General features: G+C 42.4%; 1 protein-coding gene across 6 annotated transcripts in view; it reads left to right on the top strand.

Moving 5' to 3' along the window:
- Positions 1-24,288, top strand: part of WASF1 (WASP family member 1) — a 193,065-nt gene that overhangs the window by 155,246 nt on the left and 13,531 nt on the right. For all 6 annotated transcript variants that reach the window (XM_054024387.1, XM_054024386.1, XM_054024385.1 and 3 more), the window contains one exon: positions 2,804-2,938. In XM_054024387.1, the coding sequence (XP_053880362.1) occupies positions 2,804-2,938 (135 nt within the window). The remainder of the gene's footprint in view (positions 1-2,803; positions 2,939-24,288) is intronic.

Consider the following 24,288-nt stretch of genomic DNA (forward strand, 5'->3'; position numbering starts at 1 on the left):
CAGGTCCTATTCAATATCTTCATAAATTATTTTGTTAATAGCATAGAGAGTACACTTTTATAAACTTTGCAGATGATACCAAACTAGGAGGGGTTGCAAGCACTTTGGAGCACAGCCTTAGAATTCAAAATGATCTTGACTAACTGGAAATGGTCTGAAGTAAATAGGATGAAATTCACTAAGGACAAATGTGAAGTACTACACTTAGGAAGGAACAATCGATTTCACAAATAACAAAATGGGAAATGACTAACTAGGAAGGAGTACTGAAGACAAAGATCTGGGGGTTATAGCGGATCACAAATTAAATGAGTCAGCAATTTAATACTGCTGTAAAAAAGCAAACATCATTCTGGGATGTATTAGCAGGAATGTTGTAAGCAAGATAAGAGAAGTAATTCTTCCACTCTAGTCAGCACTGATAAGACATCAACTGGAGTATTGTGTCCAGTTCTGGGTGCAATGCTTTGAGAAACATGGACAAATTAAAGAAGGTCCAAAGGAGAGCAACAAAAATGATTATGGGTCTAGAAAACAGGATCTACGCGGAAAGATTAAAAAAAACTTGTTTTGTTTAGTCTGGAGAAGAGCAGATTGAGGTGGACATAAGTCTTCAAATACATAAAAGGTTGTTATAAAGAGTAGGGTGATAAATTGTTCTCCTTAACCACTGTGGATAGGATAAGAAGTAAGGGGCTTAAAGTGCTGCAAGGGAGATGTAGATTAGATATTATGAAAAACTTCCTAATTGTCAAGGTAGTTAAGCACTGGAACAAATTACCTGGGGAGGTTGTGGAATCTCTGTCATTAAAGATTTATAAGAACAGAGTAGATTAAACACCTCTCACAAATGGTCTAGGTAATACTTAGTTGTGCCTCAGTGTAGGGGACTGGATTAGATGACCTATCAAGGTTCCTGTCAGTCCTACATTTCGCTGATTCTACAAAAATCGGGTAATTAGAAGTCTATATGACATGCATGAAAGGCATCTTAAAAGAACAAACTTTTCACATGAAATACATGCACACAAGTCCAGGTTGTGGTCCTCAGAAAACGTGGCCCCAAGTCTGGTGTATTTGTAGTAATATTGGCAGACTCTGCTCAGGACAGGCTTAAGATGTAAAAGGTGTTGCAGGTTAGGATGGAGGAGGAATAGCAGAACTACATGGAGAATTTTGTACTGTATCTTTCTACATCAGGGTAGGCAACCTATGGCACGCGTGCCGAAGGCGGCACGCAAGCTGATTTTCAGTGGCACTCACACTGCTCGGGTCCTGGCCGCTGGTCTGGGGGGCTCTGCATTTTAATTTAATTTTAAATGAAGCTTCTTAAACATTTTAAAAACCTTATTTACTTTACATACAATAGTTTAGGTATATATTATAGACTTATAGAAAGAGACCTTCTAAAAACCTTAAATTAGAGTAAATAAATGAAGACTCGGCACACCACTTCTGAATGTACGTCTATACTTACTTCCTGGTCCGGATGTAAGCAATCCCTCTTCTGGGATCGATCCCGGAAGTGCTCGCCATCGACGCCGGTACTCCAGCTCAGCGAGAGAAGTACGCGGCATCGACGGGGGAGCCTGCCTGCCGCTTCTGGACCCGCGGTAAGTTCGGACTAAGGTTCTTCGAATTCAGCTACGTTATTAACGTAGCTGAATTTGCGTACCTTAGTCCGAAGTGGGGGGTTAGTGTGGACCAGGCCTGAAAGGTTGCCGACCCCTGTTCTACATGATACCTGGCTATAGGTTGCGTTATTAGGGAAAGGTCCACTGACTACTGAAGTCCATGGAAGGACTCGGTGTGTGTTAGTCAGTTTCTACAATACTGAACGCTCAAAGCAGGAAAATAATTATTTTTTAATTGTATCTATGAATAATCTGATTCAAATTATACTGAAACTAAATACCTGGGTTTCTGTTTATGAAAACCTGTCAGATTATATAACTGACAAGTTTACCTTAGTATTTTTTAATTACACTTGAAAAGATTACTTAATCTAGTTATAGGGCTCCTCAGATAGTATACATCATCCTAGCTGAGCACAGATGTCACTGTAGCCACCTCAGTTTATACCAGCTGAGGAGCTGTTCATTAGTGTATTGGATATATTAATTTTATTTTTAGTAAATGCATTGTCAGCCAAATAAAATCCCTTTTACTTCTCTATTTCTTTCATCTAACATTCTTAATGAACTCAGTAATTACAAGTTTTTGTTAAGATTGGCACCTTTAACACCTGTCAGCCCTATAGGCGCCAACTTTCCCCAGTGCCGGTGGGTGCTTGCGCCCCCTGGCCTCATCCCAACTCCACCCTTTCCCCACTCCCACCCCACCCCCATTCCAACTCCTTTCCCAAAGTCCCCGCCCCAACTCTGCAGCCTCCCTGCCCCTATTGGACCCCTTCCCCAAATCCCTGCCCCGGCCCCGCCTCTTCCCCAAGCGTGCCGTGTTCCTCCTCTATCCCTGTGCTTGCCACGCGAATCAGCTGTTTTGCGGCGCAAGTACTGGGAGCCAGGAGGAGAAAGTGGGCATGCTGTGTGCCATGGGGAGGGAGGCGGAGGTGAGCTGGGATGAGGGGGCGGGGAGCTGCTGGTGGGTGCTAAGGACCCACCAATTTTTCCTTGTGGGTGCTCCAGCCCCAGAGCACCCACAGAGTCGGCACCTATGCTGTCAACTGTTAAAAATAATCTTTTTAACATAACAGTAATTCAAAAGACAGTCTTTTAAAAAAGCATTCATTTTGGATCGCTTGTGCCATTCTTGAATTCTGATTTTCCAACTTTTTCTGTTGCAGGTAAATATGCTGAAGATATATTTGGTGAGCTTTTCAATGAAGCACACAGTTTTTCCTTCAGGGTTAACTCCTTACAAGAACGTGTGGACCGTTTATCTGTCAGTGTTACACAACTTGACCCAAAGGAAGAAGAATGTAAGTTTACTTCCACACATGACTGTGATTCTTACATTGAAGAGTATTTCCTTTGTGCTGCAAATAAATTGATATGCAAAATGGAAAGGATGATGATTTTGGGGTTAAGGCACAGGACTGAGAATGGGAGGCACAGGTTCTCCTCTTAGTTCTGCAACAGACTTCTTATGTGATCTTGAGCAAGTCATTCAGCCCAAAATGTTCATACCAGAGTGCTGAACACCTACAGCATCAATTGACTTAGATGGAAGGTGATAGAGGAGTGTGACATGGCATTACTATTTATTATATTTTTGTTTTTATTAATTAAGTCAAATTCTGGGAGTAAATCTGTACTCAGTGTTTACCTTCATCAGTGAGATTTATAAGCACTTGTGTGAGTAAAGTTTTCAGTAATTGACACATTGTCATTCTTTATTAAAATGTGTACAACTTTGGGTTCATGGTGAAGTTTGAACGGTAGCCCTGTTTGTCAAAGATTGTTTCACACATCTGTCCCAGGACAGGCATAATGCTGTTCAGCTCTCTTCTCTCATCCATACTGTCCATCATCTACTGATCTTCAGTGAACAACTCATTGATTAGCTGTGGAACTTTGACATCAGAAAATCAGGGATTAGCCTTTGCCACCTCTTCCCCCATCTTTTTGGTTGTTTTGGTCAATTTTTCACAATCTCGAAAAAGACACATCAGCACTCTCCCTGTCTTTTCCTGTCCCCCTTCACCCTTTTCTTCCCTTCCTTTCTTCATGCATATTTATTAAAGTACCTTATAATTGTTAAATCTTTGTTATATTTTGCTAAAAAATAAATCTTTGATCCATATTTATTTAGGATTTATTTATTTTTGCCTAAGTGAATTTAGTATTCAGGAAAGGTTCTGGATGACTATCCTGAGATTGAAATCCTCTGCTTTTCCATACTGTTGGGTTTCAAGACTTAGTCATGAGATTTGGAATCTGTCTAACAAGCCAAAATAATGGAACCTTTTGAAGAGGGCAGATCATGTAACCTGTGAAGGTACAAAGAATGCTATAGTTTCCAATTCCAGTTTCTTTTTGACCACACACAAAAATCTAACAGCTAAGGCTATAACTCTGTTTTAGAGAAAGATGGGTGAATATAAATCTGTCATAATCGCTTCTTTCAAAGAACAAGAACGACAGGTAAGTAATTTCCTTTTCTCCACAGCTTTGTCTACTGTAGCAGGCTTCAGTTATAATTCTCTATGTATGATAGCAGCAGTGGAAGCTGCAGTGTAGACAAGGCTGTTTCACCACTAAGTCATTAACCCTACATGGAATAAAAGGATGTGGGTTCTATGACTGTTTCTGTTATGGATCTCCTGTACAGTTAAGCAACATGGTTAAAACACCTGTTCCCTGTCTATACTTAGACAGAATCCACCATTTTACCATTAGTGAAGATATGAAGTTTTGGTAGTATAGATGCAGTGGAGAAGTAAATGAGTTATAAGAGAGCTGACGCCTTGAAAAAAATGGAGAAGCAATGTTTTAGACATGTTTCTCTGGAACACAGTTTGACCTAAGGTGCAACTGTCAAAAATAAGGCATAAATGATTTGCTTAAAGAATTGTTACCAGAATGAGTATAAGAACATGTAAAATATTTGGGTGATTGACTGATTCAACGTACAGTTTTACAACTAGCTAGGGAAGGCGTTTAGGAGGAGCCAACAGCATTACTTTATTAGTATGAAAACTAGTGAAAATTGGATCAGTTAGAATGACAATGATTTATTATAGGGGCTCATTGACCAGATCCTCAGCTGGTGTAAATCACTGTATCTCAATTAACTTCAGTGAAGTATACTGATTTACACCAGCTGAGATTCTTTCCTTTAGAAATAATGTTGAGCCCTGAGAAAACAAGTAGATCAAAAAACATCATTAGGGTGACTTAGGCAGAGGACTAGCAGGTAGCATTTATGTACAACTTAAGTGGTATATAGGCATTGTGTCAGCCCTCAGCATGGGGTCAACTGCATCCCAGATGAGCAAAATATCACAAACCTTGTACCATACAGACTTAGCGTAATTTCCACATTTCCTGAAAACCTAAGTAGGGAAGCTATTGTTTGTAGACAGAAACAGACATAAAATATCTAAGAATCCCAAATCAGACCACTCCACTTTTTGGAATATAATCTCAGACAGAGATTGAGATTCCAGTTTTCAATAAAAAGATGTCCCAGTTCTGGATGATTAGTTGCGATTAAAGCTCCATTCATGGGGATAGAAAATGTCAACTACACTAGAGTGAGGATTCATGTTGCATCCTATAGGAACTGTGGAGTTAATATAACTTCACTTTCCAAGACTAGAATGAGTAGAAGGAAGCTTTGCATTCTTATTGTGGTGCTTTTTTCAGTTCTGGTGAATAATGTTATAGCTATTCTGTTTAGAAATGAAAAACACGTTTCTTTTGAGATAGCTGCATCACTGATGGTTCATACCATTAAGCTGAGACAGCTTGTGATCAAGATTCTCTTTGTGGGACAAGCAGTTGCTAAAATTGATAGACTGGACAGTCTGCTCAGTCATTTTGGCTCATTGTAAAACAACAGAGTCTGAGGCCTGGTCTACACTGAGGGGGGATCGATCTAAGTTACACAACTTCAGCTATGTGAATAATAATAGCTGAAGTCGACGTACTTAGATCAACTTACTGTGGTGTCTTCACCGTGGTGAGTCAACTGCTGCCACTCCCCCGTCAATTCTGCCTGCGCCTCTCGCGGCGGTGGAGTACAGGAGTCAATGGGAGAGTGCTCGGGGATTAATTTATTGCGTCTAGACTAGACGTGATAAATCGACCTCCCCCTGGATCGATCGCTGCCCGCCGATTCGGCGGGTAGTGTAGACATACCCTGAACGTTTGCTTGGTCTGTTTTATAAAATTAGGTAAAAATGCACCAGATTTCCAAAACCTAACAGGCATACCAGGCTCATACTGTGGAACCTAGTCTTGTGGAAATTATCAAGTTCTTCGGCTTTATAGATTATTTGCTTGAAATAGCCCACCCTATTAGCAGGTGTTTAGTCTTCTGTGGAATGTTAAGTGTGCTCTCCTGATTCTAGACAGGTGACTTGTAACTGACCTGAATATAGGGAAGGTGGGAGTAACCTTAGAGGGAGGATCTAGGGCAGGGGTTCTCAAACTGGGGGTCAGGACCCTTCAGGGGGTCACGAGGTTATTACATGGGGTTCCACCCCAAACTCCGCTTTGCCTCCAGCATTTATAATGGTGTTAAATATATTAAAAAGTGTTTTTAATTTACATGAGGGGGGTTGCACACAGAGGCTTGCTATGTGAAAGGGGTCACCAGTACAAAAGTTTGAGAACCACTGATCTAGGGGGAAGGCTGAGCAGTTCTAAGGTAGGAATCCTAGGAGCAGCCAAACCCAGTGTGAAGGACTGAATTGAATTTTATATTTTTAATTTCAGTATTAATAAAAACTAAACCTAGGAAGGGTGAGTTGTTGACTCTGACATGTTTGGTATTTGTTTTAGAACAGATTTTTAAAAGCAACTGTCACAGAATTACTGCTGATTTTCCACAAACTCATGATTTGCCTCACATTCTCCAAGTCTCTTGACAACTGAGAGTAAAATCAAACACACCTCCCCTTTTTCAAGTAAAGGACTATGCTTACAATGATTGGATAATAAAAGATTTCTTAGTGAATAACCGTAATCTTATAACAAATGTGATGGTGGGGATATGTCATTTCATGTTTACCCTTGGCAATTTAGTTATTTGTTTAAAATTTAAGTATTTGGGGAAATTATTTCTGTGCAGATGTGGTAAACATTCAAATTTCAGAAAAATACATAGGGCCCATTTTGCTTGATGGAGTTAAGATTCTGAGGATATTACAGAGTAGTGAGATGGGTATTCATACTTTCTCACACAAATGACCTTTGACAAGTTCAGTTGTAGGCTTCCTTATATACTAGGCACTATTGGATGTTTGCTGCCAGAGAATCAGGAGAGAGATTGTTAAAATAATATTTAGCCCCAAATGCACTACAAATGGATAGAAAGCTGGCTAGATAGTCGGGCTCAACGGGTAGTGATCAATGGCTCCATGTCTAGTTGGCAGCTAGTTTCAAGCGGAGTGCCCCAAGGGTCGGTCCTGGGGCCGGTTTTGTTTAATATCTTTATTAATGATTTGGAGGATGGTGTGGACTGTACTCTCAGCAAGTTTGCAGATGTCACTAAACTAGGAGGCAGGGATCGGCTACAGAAGGACCTAGACAAATTAGAGGATTGGGCCAAAAAAAACCTGATGAGGTTCAACAAGGACAAGTGCAGAGTCCTGCACTTAGGACGGAAGAATCCCATGTACTGCTACAGACTAGGGACCGAATGGCTAGGTAGCAGTTCTGCAGAAAAGGACCTAGGGGTCACAGTGGACAAGAAGCTGGATATGAGTGAACAGTGTGCTCTTGTTGCCAAGAAGGCTAACGGCATTTTGGGCTGTATAAGTAGGGGCATTGCCAGCAGATCGAGGTACGTGATCGTTCCCCTTTATTCGACATTGGTGAGGCCTCATCTGGAGTACTGTGTCCAGTTTTGGGCCCCACACTACAAGAAGGATGTGGAAAAATTGGAAAGAGTCCAGCGGAGGGCAACAAAAATGATTAGGGGTCTGGAGCACATGACTTATGAGGAGAGGCTGAGGGAACTGGGATTGTTTAGTCTCCAGAAGAGAAGAATGAGGGGGGATTTGATAGCAGCCTTCAACTACCTGAAGGGGGGTTACAAAGAGGATGGAGCTCGGCTGTTCTCAGTGGTGGCAGATGACAGAACCAAGGAGCAATGGTCTCAAGTTGCAGTGGGGGAGGTCCAGGTTGGATATTAGGAAACACTATTTCAATAGGAGGGTGGTGAAGCACTGGAATGCGTTACCTAGAGAGGTGGTGGAGTCTCCTTCCTTGGAGGTTTTTAAGGCCCAGCTTGACAAAGCCCTGGGTGGGATGATTTAGTTGGGAATTGGTCCTGCTTTGAGCAGGGGGTTGGACTAGATGACCTCTTGAGGGCCCTTCCAACCCTGATATTCTATGATTCTATGATACTGCATATATTCTTGCACATGTTTACTAAACCACACTGATAAGGAAGTAGAAGAATGTTGCGGTTAAGCAAAACAGGGGTAAGAGGGGGTGCCAGTCCACCAATTTCATGGTCATGCAGCATGACCCAAGTGGCAACTCAGTATTGGTTCCTCATTCTCTGGGCTAGCAATGCCTGGCATTACTTTACAGGAAAGGTTGGGGTACTTCCTGTCTTCCTAAGTAAGCCTGTCTTACTGATCCAGGATTGCCATTTAACAAGTTCCTTGAAGGAGCTATATCCAACACTCCTTGCTTAGAAGAACAGGCTTGCCCAATGTGAATCCTTTGACAGGGGAATGAAGTGAAGAAATGGGGGACCCTACAGTACATCTCTCCCCAAAATGAGAGATGGGGGAAACCATTCATTTTTACCAGGCTTCTCTGGCTTTGAATTTTAAGGCTTCACTTACAAACAGTTCTTGCTGTCATCTGGGCTAAAATAATATTGAGGTTTTTTATGGAGGAAAATGGCTTATGATTTAAGTAATAAAATCTAAAAAAGTTTGGCAAGTTACAGGAGTGTAAGGGTAGAGCCTCCTGCCTTAAACCCCCATGCGAGATTCAAGCAAATATCAGTCCTTATGCTCAATTGATTGCAAAGAATGCATTTATTTAGAGGTGCTAGCCACTCCAAAACCATTAGGAAGGAAGTGTTACTGTGATCCCACCCTCTGACCAGCTGTGTAGCAGAGCACATGCTGCACCCTCTGAAAGTGCATTGTAGTGATAGCACTGCCCCTATGCACCATGGACCTAGGAGAGGCTTTATATCAGTTTTTTTTTTTTTTTCTTCCATTAGAAATTTTTACCATACAAAACTGAGTGATTTGCAGAAGCTCTGTGAAAACTGCACTTCCCTTCTGTTAGCCTTAACTTGTATGGCAAGGGGGTCATCTAAACCAGGATACACATCAGGTGATTCTCTTCTGATATGTCACTGGGGTGTTCTCTTTCAGCAGACAATAGCAGAGCGATCTTTTAAAATGTACTCCTATGTGTCCATCCAGCAACAGAGAAAAGAAGAAAAAATTCACTTTTAGGGGCTCACAGCATAAATGAACAGCGAGAATGAAGTACATTTGGGCAAGATACAAATATTTGACATGAACGTTGATTTAGGGTTGACAGAAGAAACTGAAGGTTTGAAAGGACTTTGAATTTCCCTCATAATTTTGTATGAATAAAATCTTCTAATGCAAAAGAAGAAAAATCAAATCAGGAGAGTGACTGGATTGTGTTTGCTACGCACTACCCTGAAGCATAGAAATATATAGTTCCACCAGGAGCTCCAGGAAGCATTTTACCTCAGGGGTGAAACAAGGAACATAGAGAATTACTGACTTTCTACAAGAAAAAATGAGGAGAGGAAAGAACAAAAATTACATGGTGTTGTGACAGGCATTCATACATAGATTTCATAAAACGAATCAGAATACTGCATCAATTACTTTAAAAACTTGATTTTGTTTGAATCAAATTTGCTAAGTTTGTTAGAAGTTATTAATTTCACAAAATCAGTGATCAGACATTGAAATCAAACAACCAGAAATGGGTTTTAATGTTATCAGAGCTATCATTTGAATTATGTCTGCCTTACGTATTTGATTGATGTACTGTAAAAAGGAAATCAAAGTGGTTTCCAACACTGAAATACTCTGTTTTAAATGAATGAATCCATAACATCTGAAAAATTGTAGCTTAGAGAGGGAGAGTCTGTATGTTTTAAATATAAGGTATCTTCCCATCATTTTCTTATCACAAGGACTTCTATATTACTTTGTTCTCCCCATACCAGTGATGCTATTTTTGTACATAGACGAAGAATAATTGCTTGTTTTCAATTAAGTGGAATGAATATGTAGAATTAATGTTTCTTTATACATGATAATAGGCATGTGCTAATAAAATTAATTCTTCAGTGAAAAATAATAGAAGCATTCAGCCTGTTTTGGCTGTGACTAGCATGGTATTACACGCCAGATATGAAATTATTTCATGAGAAATCAGTGCTGTAAGTATTATCATAAGTTAACTGAAGAAATACCTAATGAATTCTCTGAAATCTTTTCTTTTAATAATTTATTTTTAGAATATAAATGTAGCATGATAAGGTATAAAATACCTTCTTGTAGTAAAAAGAATTTAAAGCCATTGCACTGGAGATGTGGTTTCTCTGCAGCCATGTTTTATTTAATTTCCTTATTTAACATGCATTGATTTCTGAGCGGGTTGAAGATGTGTGTTTCACGTACATCCTATAATAATTGAAATACTAGTGAGTTAGCTGTTAGTGGTTATTTGTGAAAGTAATTGTGTCCAAACTATAAAGTAAAGAATACGTGATCATTCATATTGTTGCTCTTGTAAAGAAAACTTGTCAGTTTTACCCACAGTTCAATGAATTTCTTAGTGCCATTAATCTTGAAGTGCTAGTACAGATAAATAATTCAAATCTGTGTAGGTGGAAATTTTACAGTGCTTTTGTTAAGAATAATCATCCTAGCTTTCATGCCTCTCTCTTGAGATACTGATATACAGTGCAGTACTGATACCAAGTGTAACAAGTCATTAACAAATAACAGTTGTGTATCGCTCCCTACAAAAAAAAGAAAATGTGGTGTCCTGGAAGAAGGAAAATGTATAAGCTAAGAGCTGATCTGTCTATTTTGCTATTTTAATAGAAAAGAATGCCTTATAATGGTGTTTTAATTTTAACAAATTGGAAGCCAAACATGATACATAAGGTCTTTGACTTTTGCAGCACACCTGTGCTAAATGCTGTGGTAAATGGAAAATTACATGGCAGCAGAGAAATCAGTGGAAAAATTCAAAAACTAATGTTATTGAATTAATATGAATAAAAGTCATTAGTTTAATTTTTAATTCAATACAAACGTCTCTTTTTAATGTTTAAGTGTAGCTGTAGGTTTTTAGTGTTCTAGAAACATCACTTTGCCACATAATCTTTCCCAGGTCGTAACTAAATTAATAGCTGAGAAATGTTATCTGCAGTGGTGAGCAACCTGCGGCCTGTGGGCCGCATGCAGCCAGTCAGGGTAATCCGCTGGCGGGCCGCAAGACAGTTTGTTTACATTGACTGTTTGCAGGCATGGCTGCCCGCAGCTCCCAGTGGCCACAGTTCGCTATTCCCGGCCAATGGGCGCTGCGGGAAGCAGCATGGGCCGCAGGGACGTGCTGGCTGCTGCTTCCCGCAGGTCTCATTGGCCAGGAACGGTGAGCCACTGGGAGTTGTGGGTGGCCGTGCCTGCGAATGGTCAATGTAAACAAACTGTCTTGTGGCCTGCCCGTGGATTACCCAGACGGGCCACGTGTGGCAGGTTGCCCACCACTGTTATATAGCCTTAATACCACAAGAGGTGGGGGTAGAAGCTTTTGCTGTAGGCGACAACGGCGGCATTGGCAGGGGAAACCTAGAATGGTTGGGAGCTATGAGGCGAGGCAATTGTGGTGATAACTTGAGGGAGCAGCAGCTGGGATGAAAAACTGGTCTTGGGAAAGTAAACAGAAACTGGAAGCTAGAGTTTTGTTTATTATAAGACAAGGAGTGGCACCTGGAAAAGGGGTTGGGACATTAGAAAGAACAGGTTCTTCGAGAGAGATGTTCTTGTGAGTACTCCACTCCAGGTGAAGGTGCGTCCCTGCGCCTTTGCTAGGAGAGTTTTGCAGCAGTGCCTGTATAGGTCGTGCATGCATGGTGCCTGCCTCGCACACCGTTGGCACTTCAACTAGCATGCACATGACCCGGCCTCCTCAGTTCCTTCTCAACCGTTGCTCTCATTGATGCCAGCCTCACCGTGGCTCAGAACCTATGAAACTCCAGGCACCTCCGGCACTGTCCATGTGGCGGCGGCTGCTGGCACCCACCACTCCGTTGCCGAGGCTAATGGCTTTAAGCTGTCTGTCTCCACCACAGCACCGTTGGTACCTTCAAAGGAGATGGCACCGGCAACCATTCCTATTTCCATGCCACAGACTAATGCTGCTAGCGCTACAGCGCCGACACAAGCGACATCAGCACCGACTCAGCACACCACACCACCGGTGCAATCTGCACCTGGCCCTGCAGCATCGTTGCTTTTGGCACCATGCCATTTTCCAGACCATAAGGATTTGTTGGTCTCCCCAACCCCAGAGTCTCCTCTCCTAGGCACTGATGTCTCACCGGGGCCAGCAGTACCACACCAACAACTATCTCCCATGCCATCATAGTTTTCGAGTGATGAAGATGAGGAGGTTGAAGGGGTAGTCTCCCCTCACCATTCTTCCCCAATCAGGACACCTAATCCTGCCAGACCACTACGATCATGGTTCATATACGCTCACGACATGCCACCTTGGTATGACCACCCATGGATGGAACCACCCATGCCCTTCCCTGGTCACTGGCCATATTGGAGTCCCTGGGGGTCTTACAGAAGACATCATAACAGGTGCCCTATTGCACATAAGGAAGACACCAGATTCCCGCCTCCACCTTTGGAGACTGTAGCAGTGGACACATAGGAGGAACCCATGGCAAATCAGGAAGAGGACACACTGCTCCCGACACCTTGCCAACCAATAATTCTTCCTCCTCACCGGACAAGGCTATTATGCCTCCACCACCAACCATGGCAGAGGACTTTACTCACTTCCAAGACTCGTTCAAAACAGTGGCTAATGAGGTTAAGATTGCTCTGGAGGAAGTACCGGAAACTCAACATGAGTTAACTGATATCCTACAGACATCTTCCTCCTCCAAGATAGCATTGCCAATCAATGGGGCTATCATGGAACCCTCCAAGACAGTGTGGCAAACTCCAGCCACAATACCCACAACATGCAAAAGGGCGGACCAAAAATATTAAGTTTCCTGCAAGGGATCCATTACCAGCACCCAACTTGCTGGTAGTGGAAGCAGCCAACCAAAGGGACAAACAACATCAATTTCGATCCACCCTTTTCAATAAGGAGAGTAAGAGTTGGACCTATTCAGCCACAAAGTATACTCATCATCCAAACTTCAAGTTAGAGTGGCGAATTATGCAGCATTACTTGCCAAATAGGACCACAGGAACTATGGCAAATGTATGGACTTTATTAACGACATTCCTAAGGAAAAGAGGCAACAATTCAAATCTCTGTTCTCTGAAGGACAGATGATTTGTCTCATGGCTCTGCCTCACTGAACACGGCTGACACGGCCGTTGTTATGCAACAAGCCCCATGGTTTAATTCTTTGGCATTCCCACGGGAGATACAAAATCCGGTCAAAGATCTCCCTTTCGACGGACAAAAATTGTTCACAGCCAAAATCAATGAAGTGCTGAACACCATGAAGGATTCGCGGGCTAGCCTCCAGTCCCTCGGCATTCATACATCTGCCACAAGAAGGAGACAATCCAGGTGTCAACTATATCAGTGGCCTAGATACCCGACATACATACAGCAACACCAGAGGCCTTACGATCAACACCTGCAATGACAGAGACCACAATGATGATGCCCTCCACCACCAGCGGCGTCTCAATCTACTTCCTCTAAGCAAATTTGAAGGCTTGGTCGAGGGTCTGGAAGACCTCTCCCACATTCCAGCACATATACCATCCACACAGCTATTTGGAGACCGTTTGTCCCATTCTACCTCAAGTTGGCAGCTATCACCATGGACAAATGGGCCCTACAAGTCATCCAAATGGGCTATATCATTCCTTTCCTGTCTATACCACCCACCCTCCCCGTCCCTCTTCCTGGACCCCTCTCACCAATATTTACTGCGCCAAGAGGTAGATCATCTCCTCCAGTTAGGAGCAATAGAGACTGTTCCTGCTCAACACAGGGGGAAGGGATTTTACTCCCACTAAACTGAAGCTAATACTAATGGAGCATGCCCTAGCTCCTGAGCGGTCTCCCTCACACACCAGTATAATGGCATCTATTTTGCAGACAGCCTTGGTGTGACGAACTGGAACTGTTCTTACTATGGTCTTTAAATGCTGACAGGGGAGTGTGGCTAGGATAGTCTGCATTGGGGGATGGGAAACTGACCGATGGAGAATACCTGAGTATGTAACATGAGAACCCAGGAAGGGGTTAGAGGCCAGGTGACACCTTTGCCTGGGAAACTGAACAAAGGCTGTGGAAGGGGGTCGCTGAAGAGAGAGTTTTCAGGAGCTGGCTGGTGATATGGCTGGGAAGCAGACGGGGCTCTGACCTCGCAAGGGGGCTGGGGTGCCCTGGGATCCCAAGATGGACCTAACTGAGGGGGGTCCTGTTGTCTGTGCATGCAAGACCTGTCTTGGACTGTATTCCTGTCATCTAAATAAACCTTCTGCTTTACTGACTGGCTGAGAGTCATGGTGAATCACAGGAAGCCGGGGATGCAGGGCCCTGAGTCCCCCATACTCAGTGACACTTGGTCACCGTTGCTGCTTCTTCTGCAGCCCTGGACAATAAGGCCTCAAAAAAGAGGAAGCATTCTTCTCCCAGCAGGAAAATGAAGAGGAGGGGAAGATCACCGCATATGACCCACTCCTGGGAGACCTCTCATCTTTCTAAGGGTATGGCAGAGTCTCGGATTGGGTCTGGTATTGAGGTATCAGTTCTGAGGAAGAAGACCCACTCAGGTGTGCCTACCTCAAGAGCAAATACCACAGCACCACCATCTACTCCCTTCAGACATAGCGAGACCCACAGGGCTATCATTCACACCCTGGTACCAGTATCTCACAATATCTCTGAAAGAGGGCAGGACACTACAACCATCTTGGTACTGCAACCACCTCCATCTCACCACCCAGTACTGACTTGAGCTTCAGGTGAGGGATATCCAAGCCCTCCATCTCCTTCCAGGTACCTTTCTTCAGAGGATCTTCTTATCTCTGAACCCGAATCGCAAATTATAGGAAGACACCTCCGACTCAGAGATCTCAGTACATGGATCCATCCCAGTACTGTACTATCCTACCTGACCCCTATGAGCCCCTTGCATGAACACAAGCCTGGGGAACCAACCAGATATCATAGGCTCAGATTATCATTGGGTCCCTCCCCGGTGGGGTCCCTGAGACCACTGGGCCACTACAGTGACCAACTTCATTGGACGCCTAGGACAAAGCACCAGTACCATACCAACCACGAGCTTCTACAGAATGTCCTCACACCTCTGCACTTCTCCAGGACTGGAAGATGTACAAAAGAAAGAGGAGACTCAGGTAGAGAAGATCTTGCGTCCATCTGGAAAGTCTTCATCTCTAGATGAGGTGGTAATGCCACCATCAGCCTCTTACAAAGATGATTTCAAAACATTCCAGGAACTCCTGAGAAGGCTAGTGGACTCCCCTTCAAATCCCACTAGAGGAGGTGCAAGAGCCCAAACATTCCCTGGTGGACATCCCTAGGTAAACATTGTCCTACCTATATCTCCCACATATGCCCTGTGGCAAACACATGCCACAATTCCACTGATCTGTAAGTAGGCAGAAAAAAAAATACTGCATCCCACACAAAGGAATGGAGTACATCTTCTCCCACCTTAACCTAAATTCCTTTATGGTGGAGGCTACCAATGAGAAACAGGCAAACATTATCTAGGGCATCTCCATTGGATAAGGAATCTAAACGGCTGGACTTGATAGGAAGGAAGAACTTTTCATCAGCCACTCTCCAATTTCACATTGCCAAATGCTAGGCCTTGATGGCAAAATATGATTTCAGTACACACTTCAAGTTTACACATTTTATTGAGCATTTGCCACAAGACCAGAAAAATCAATTCCAATCTATCATCACTGAAGGACTGTTCATAGCGAAAACCTCTCTGCAAGCTGCCTTAGATGCCACTCATACATCTTCCAGGTCTATGGCCATGAGAAGAGCATCCTGGATCCAATCCGTAGGACTTCCAAGAGAAGTTCAAAACATGACGGTAGACCACCTGTTTGAAGGACCTAAGCTCTTTCCCAAGCATACAGACTCCTTTCTCCACATACTCAAGGACTCCAGGACAGCGTTGTGATCACTGGGGATTTATGTGCCTGTAATGAGAAGCCAGTTTAGTTAATCTCAAACTGCTCAGAAATTGAGACCTTTCCACTACCATCAGCACACTTTCCCTAAGCCCCAGGATCCTTCAGGAGAAAGGCTAGACCTCAGAAACGAGGGACTCCCACCCCTACTTCTACCCAATCAACCCTTCTCTCTTAAGAGACACTTCTGATGGGTACATCTATACTTACCTCCGGGTTCAGCGGTAAGCAATCGATCTTCTGGGATCGATTTATCGTGTCTTGTCTAGACGCAATAAATCGATCCCGGAAGTGTTTGCCATCGACACCGGGTACTCCTGCTCTGCGAGAGGAGTACGCGCAGTCGACGGGGGAGCCTGCCTGCCGCATGTGGACTTGCGGTAAGTACCTTGTAGTTCGAACTAAGGTACTTCGACTTCAGCTACATTATTCATGGAGCTGAAGTTGCATATCTTAGTTCGAAATGGGGGGTTAGTGTGGACCAGCCCATGCCTTCATTGGCAGCATCAAGTATTCCACTCCACTGGATCACCAGTTGTATGACTACCCCTCCTTTGGAGACCCACTCTCTTTTGCTACCTACCTGCCTGGGAGTACCTTACTTCAGACAAGTGGATACCGGAAATCATAAAAGGGGGCCATTCTGTCCACTTCCATTCTATTCCTCCATCTGACCCCTGCTCTTTGTCCCTCTTCTGGGATCCATCTCAAGAGAAACACTTAAAACAAGAGGTCCACTGTCTCTTTCTCGGAGCTATAGAACCGGTCCCATTTATTGTCTTTGGGGTCACAAAATGGGAGTAGGTGAATTGTGAATGATGATTTAGTGAGTTTCAAAACAAAGAATACAAGGTAGTCGGGGCCTGACCTCCACATACAGTATGCTAAAATGCATAATTACAATCAGTGCCTAATTTGTAATGAAAGAGGTGCCAGGGTGAAGCAGTTAGGCGCTAGAGCTCAAGCAATTTTTTTACTTTCATAATTGACACAGCAAGCCCAGAGGTGCCAGGGCCATGAACTGCCAAGCCTAGAGGTGCCTGGGCGCAGCCCTGCCAAGTCCTGGCACAAATTAAGCACTGATTACAATATGATCAGAGCATAATTAATGCAGACAGAATTTTGGGATCAAACCTAAGTAAAGAACAATACATAAGAGCTAGAATTGCAGAATGCAATCATTTCTCCATCAAAGATTGCATCTATGGATCCCCACTTATTTTGAGCATACATTCCTATGTGCTGCAAATCCTAAAACTGCTTAAAGCGGTAAAACACGTCTCTCACACAGAGCCAGACACTGGGGCGTGAGGGTCATGTCCCCAACCATCCTTAGTGCATTTCATCCAGTCGCCCTGCTCTTTGATGCAATTTATTAATGGTTTAGTAGCTAATCAGTTTTAAATTAGGAAAACCCACCCACCATTTGATATAGTTAATTTAGTGAGAGATCTGCACTTCTTTACAGTTGGTTTTCTATCTATAAAAAGGGGGATCTGGACAAAATGTCAGGTTTTGAGTGGTGCATTTTCTTGTCAAAATATTTGTGATGACCCAACCAACACATTTGCTGCCTGAAATGCCTGGGTGAGAAGGGCATTCCCTAAAAGTGCTATTCAGTGTTTCACAGGACATAGTTCTACACCTACATCCTGAATTTAAGGTGGTTTCTTAACTCTGTCTCAATCAGTACATTAACCTCCCAGGTCTTCTCAAAGCCTCTTCAATTTATGTAGCTTAATTTCCACATGTAAGTTAATGTCCAAAGAGCATATGAGCTATTATTTTCATTAAAACAAAGCCTGTTAGAAAATTTGAGGTTGCTCATTGTCTTCGGGGACAAGTCTAGGGGAAAGTAATTTCTGTTTAGCAACTATCAGGACTACTATGATCAGACAAGAAATCTGGTGGCAGAGGGGTCACTCTACTAAATGTAAGGTGGCTTCTAAGGATGCTTAAAGAATATCACCTTTTCTGAAATCTGTAAAACTCCTACATGGAGCTCAGAGCGCAATGATTACTCTCTCATGGGAGCTGAGGCAGATGCTCATTTCTGGAGAGAAAATTTTTAATAAAGAAAAGCTGGTTACTTACTGGTAATTAGCGTTTTCTAAATATCCACCTTCATTCCCTGCTTCTCCCAAGTCTTTGGACAGGATTTTAAATAGAGGAAGGGAACTGAGGGCATTTGGGTCCATGGACTCTTTATATAAAATTCTCACAAAACATTCAGATCCACAAGGGATCATGCTTGTGACGCTCAAGAACTCATGGTTTTAAATGGTGCTGGGAGTGCAATATTGAGGTAAGAGTTCACAGAACTGTAGATCTGCACAGACGTATTTGCCAGTTCCAAGTGAATAGCCTCTTTTCTGGAATGTTTTTCGTGTAGAATCTTTTCATTAGCTGTACATTGGAAAGACTGTAAAAACTCTAGTGCCTAACAGATTTCTTTTAAAGTGAGCTATAAAATACAAGATTTAATATTTCTTTGAAATGTAATTTCTATCAGAATAGCTAGTTTCTGTCAGCACGCTGATATGCTACATAGCTCATTTGTTGCTCTAAATTGCAGGTCATACTTTAATGATACTAAGGGGAGTGAAATCTACGCGGCAGCTTACCAGGTGGTAAAATATTATTACCAATTTATAGTACTGATAGGTTTTTATTTCATTCATAAGGCAGCTTCAAACAAAACCCAATTACCATATGGTGCAGTACCACTATTTAAATACTTGTTTTTTCTATTTTTTTCCTTGAGTTGAAAAGATAAATGGACAAGGATCTCTCTTTCAGAACCTCACATACAATATGTTGGTAATGCCTGTCAAAAAGATGAGCTATTTTAAATTACTTGGAAACTCTGTATTGGCAGGGAGCAAGATTAGCTGATGTAGTGGTTTTTTTCACAGAATCCTAGGAATAGAGTTGGAAAGGACAAGCTTGACTTACTGTGTTAATACAGATCCTCAAATGAGCAAGTACATTTAATGTAAAATGAGAGACATTTAAATGTTGAATAAACAGCATATATAAGGTCTCATTGTTTGTATACGAAAACTGGGATTTCCACATACACAGTGAGTTTGTGCTTCATGAGAAATGCATCCACGAAACATTTTGGATATTGGATTATTTGTACTTGCAGTGTAGCAAGGCTTGTTATGACTTTCAAAGGCTAATTATTTCACAGTATTCTATTTCTACATATTCTTTGCTTTGTGACCTTCCATTTCCTTTAATGATGTCATCATAATGTGGTCAAATGTTTTGAACCAAAAGGCTGCTTTTTCATGACAGGATCAAAGAATGTTAAAGAAGGAAATGCTAGTAGCAGTTTTGAATTCCACAATGTATAAATAGCCCTCAGATCAGATAACTTCTTAAGTTTAGAGGAAAGATAATTTGTTGAGCTTTGTGAACTAATTGCCCTGGGGAGTGATCTTCCCCTTTTGTGAGGCTTGTGTAGTTGCTGTACTAAGTGGGGAGGGGAGGTCTGTATCTAGAAGAGGGAGACTGATGATTTGGACATTTTAGGCCTGGAAAGGTAGAAGACAAGGTCATTCATTCTAAAGACTTAACAAGACAATTGATAGAAAAGAAAGGATATAGAACAGGGCATGTCTCAATTTGGCAATGTTTTAAGAGATGTGCTACTTTTATGAAGGTCAGATATCAAAAGCAAAGAAACATTTTGTATGTGTTTTATTTGATCAAAAATGTTCCAAGTTAACCCCTTCACTACGGTCTGAGGGTACATGTTCAAAAACAGTTTTACTATATTTTTTATTAGAATGTGTTTCAAACTAAACTCCTGCATGGCATTTAAGACTTTAAGGGAGTGCTGTGCAGCACTGAACACGGACAGTTGTACATATCTTCAACAGAACTTTGAAAGCAGAACAGTTAATTTTATGAAATAATTCAAGGCCTGATTTTAGATCAAGTTAGCCCTAGCCTCTGTTTAAGTGCAGTTTTTAGCAAGCAAATTACTTGCAATTCATGGCAGGTAAAAAAATATATATGCACGCACATGGTTGAATGCAAAATTGTGTCTGCAAAAATGGGAATCCTCTCTAAAACTCAAGTCTCCATTGCTCATGGAATTCAAGATTACTGTTGATGCCATTGTCAATTGCTTTACTTCGATCTAGCTGGGATTTTCTGTTAGTAATTGTATTATTCATGAAGTCTTGAAAAGGCTTCTGAGCACCTAACTTAGGGTTACCATATTTCAGCAAGCAAAAAAGAGGACGGGAGGAGCCCCGCCCCTGCCCCTCCCACTTCCCGCCCCCCCAGAACCCCCAACCCTCCCCCCGTTCCTTGTCCCCTGACTGCCCCCTCCTGGGACCCCTGCCCCTAACTGCCCCCCAGGACTCCACTCCCTATCTAAGCCTCCCTGCCTCTTGTCCCCTGACTGCCCCAACCCTTATCCACACTCCCACCCCCAGACCGACCCCTGGGACTCCCACGCCCCATCCAACCACTCCCCACCCCCTGACAGCCCCCCCAGAACTCCTAACCCATCTAAACCCCTCTGCTCCCTGTCCCCTGACTGCTCCGATCCCTCTCCCCACTCCTGCCCCCTGACAGCTCCCCCCCAGAACTCCCAGCCCCCCACCCCCCCCGCTCCTTGTCCCCTGACTGCCCCCTCCTGGGACCCCTGCTCCTAACTGCCCTCCAGAACCCCACCCCCTACCTAAGACTCCCTGTTCCTTGTCCCCTAACTGCCCCCTCCTAAGACCCCCCCCAACTGCTCCCCAGGACCCTACCCCCTACCTGTACCCTGACTGCCCAAAACTTTCTCCACTCCCCCCAAAAAGCCCCCCCCCGAACTCCCGACCCCCCCCCCCTGTTTCTTGACTGCCCCCTCCAGAACCTTCCTGCCCCTTCTCCTGCCCCCTGGCCCCCTTACCCTGCTGCTCAGAACAGGGTGTTGGGCTCTGTGCGAGCCGGACACGTGGCTGCGCTCCCCAGCACAACAAAATCTGGTCCCTGGCCCTGCACAGTGCTGCCGGACCGGGCTGCAGGGGAGAGCTGCCGGCTCAGAATGCAGGGCGGAGCTCCTCTACAGCTGCTCCGAAGTCCAGCCCGGGACTTTCCTGCAGCCCTCCCAGCCGCTCGCTCTGCTCTGCTGGGGGAGGGCGGAAATCCCGGACATTTTGAGTTATTTACAAATTCCCCCCGGACGCTATTTTTAGCACAAAAAGGAGGACATGTCCGGGTAAATCCGGACAAATGGTAACCCTACCTAACTAGACAAGGTTTTCACAGGGATAAAATATCCCATAGCTAAATAGATCCTAAGACAGGAGTGGGGGTGGAGGGGAGAAGCCCCCGCAAAACACCATAAATAAAACCTCAAAAGACAAAGTGAACAAAAACCATCTTTAGCCTTGCAAAGAATGTCATTGATTTGGCAAGCGAGGAGAGCATTCCGAAGTTGCAGGCCCTTTGTGGAGAAAGTCCTGCCTTATGCCCTCTTGTGATTATACAGTGGAACTACCAGCTGTTCCAGTAATACTGTTTTCAATTGCTGCGATGGGAAGGAAGTAAGGCAGCAGACAGTGCCTCAAATAGATTGGCTTTTATACGCTAATACTAGGGCCGTTGATTAATAGCCATTAACTCAAGCCATTAATTCAAAAAAATTAATTGCAATTAATCACCATTTTAATTGCACTGTTAAACAATAGAATACCAGTTGAAATATATTAAATATTTTGGATGTTTTTCTACATTTTCATAAATATTGTATTCTGTGCTGTAATTTAAATCAAAGTGTATATTATTTTTGCTTACAAATACTTGCACTGTAGAAATGATAAACAAAAGAAATAGTATTTTTCAATTCACCTCATACAAATACTGTAGTGCAATCTCTTTGTCATGAAAGTGCAGCTTACAAATGTAGATTTTTTTGTTAAATGACTGCACTCAAAAACAAAACAGTGTAAAACTTCGGAGCCTACAAGTCCACTCAGTCCTACTTCTTGTTCAGCCAATTGCTAAGACAAACACATTTGTTTACATTTAAGGGAGATAATGCTGACGCTTCTTATTTACACTGTCACCTGAAAGTGAGAACTGGCATTTGCATGGCACTTTCATAGCCAGCATTGCAAGGTATTTACATGCCAGATATGCTAAACATTCATATACCCCTTCATGCTTCAGCCACCATTCCAGAGGACATACTTCCATGCTGATGATGCTCGTTAAAAAAAATAAGCGTTAATTAAATTTCTGACTGAACTCCTTGGGGCAGAATTGTATGTCCCCTGCTCTGTTTCACCCACATTCTGCCATATATTTCATGTTATAGCAGTCTCGGATGATGACCCAGCACATGTTGTTCATTTTAAGAACACTTTCACTGCAAATTTGACAAAACACAAAGAAGGTACCAGTGTGAGATTTCTAAAGATAACTACAGCACTCGACCCAATGTTTAAGAATCTGAAGTGCCTTCCAAAAGCTGAGAGGGACGAGGTGTGGAGCTAGCTTTCAGAAGTCTTAAAAAAGCAACACTCCAATGCGGAAACTACAGAACCTAAACCATCAAAAAAAAAATGTCAACTTTCTGCTGTTGGCATCTGATTCAGATAATGAAAATGAACATGTGTCGGTCCACACTGCTTTGGATTGTTATTGAGCAGAACCGGTCATCAGCATGGACGCATGTCTTTTGGAATGGTGGTTGAAGCATGAAGGGACACATGAATCTTTAGCGGATCTGGCACATAAACATCTTGCGACGCCGGCTACAACAATGCCACGAGAACGCCTGTTCTCACTTTCAGGTGACATTATAAACAAGAAGTGGGCAGCATTATCTTCTGCAAATGTAAACAATCTTGTTTCTCTGAGTGATTCGCTGAACAAGTAGGACTGTGTGGACTTGCAGGGTCTAAAATTTTACATTGTTTTATTTTTGAGTGCAGGTTTTTTGTAGGTAATTCTACATTTGTAGGTTCAACTTTCATAATAAAGAGGTTGCATTACAGTGCTTGTATTAGGTGAATTGAAAAATACTATTTATATTTTTTTTTACAGTGCAAATACTTGTAATCAAAAATAAATATAAAGTGAGCACTCTACACTTTGTATTCTGTGTTGTAATCTAAACAAATATTTGAAAATGTAGAAAACATCCAAAAATATTTAAAGAAATGGTATTCTATTATTAACAGTGCGATTAATTGCGCAATTAATCGCAATTCATTTTTAATCTCGACAGCCCTAGCTAATACGCTACAAAAATCAGACTGAAGAAAACCCTTAAAATTTAATCATATGCACTCTTTTAAATCATTATTTTAAAAGACTAGAGTGACATTTTTGAATGTGTGAGCAGGGATACTGGAACAATTTTTATAGTAGGGGTGCTGAGAGTCATTGAACCAAACTGTTCCATCACCTGTCTGCGTGAGTCTGCGGGACCTCCAGAAAATAAATAAATAAATAAATTTCTAGTGAGGATGAGGGGAGAAACACAAATCTGTTTCTTTAAAATATTGACAGAATTGAAAGTTCTGTTCAAAATCAACTTTTTATTACTTAGATTAAATTTGCCTTATTGCAGTATAGAATTATTTTGAAGAGAAAAAAACACCACAGCTTGCTGGTATAGGTTGTACTCCTTTTATTTGTCAAATCTGAAAAAGTGACATTAGTTAGGAGGGGGGAAAAGGCCAAGTAGGCAACTGGACGCCGTGGAAGGAGTGTTTGGAAATAAGGGAAGGAGAAAGATGTGATGTTGAACTATTCCATGAATCTGCAGTGCAAATGTCATCTGTGGCCAGCATTTTTTTCAATTAACCTTCTGAGGCTCCTAATAAGAATTCTTGTAGCACAGGCTGCCTGATGTTCTTTAAACCATAAAGGTTGTATAATAATATAAAATGTCACATTGACCTTAATTTTGATTATTGGCTAAGGATTTATTAAACATGTATGCTAGTTATGAATCAGTGTTTAAGCTTATCACTGTTACACAGGGCTCTTGCCCATTCTCTTTATTTGAATCTTGCTTACTAATCATTATAGGATTTTTAAAAGTATGTTGGTAGTTACAAGCAATTAAGTTAAATTGAAAAGTAACATCCTGATTCAGAAATCTGTTTAGACATTTTACTGGTTTCATGGAATGGAAGAGAGCAAACTATTTACAAGTAAGTCCC

This window comes from Malaclemys terrapin, chromosome 3, assembly GCF_027887155.1.
Source record: "Malaclemys terrapin pileata isolate rMalTer1 chromosome 3, rMalTer1.hap1, whole genome shotgun sequence".
NCBI lineage: Eukaryota > Metazoa > Chordata > Testudines > Emydidae > Malaclemys > Malaclemys terrapin.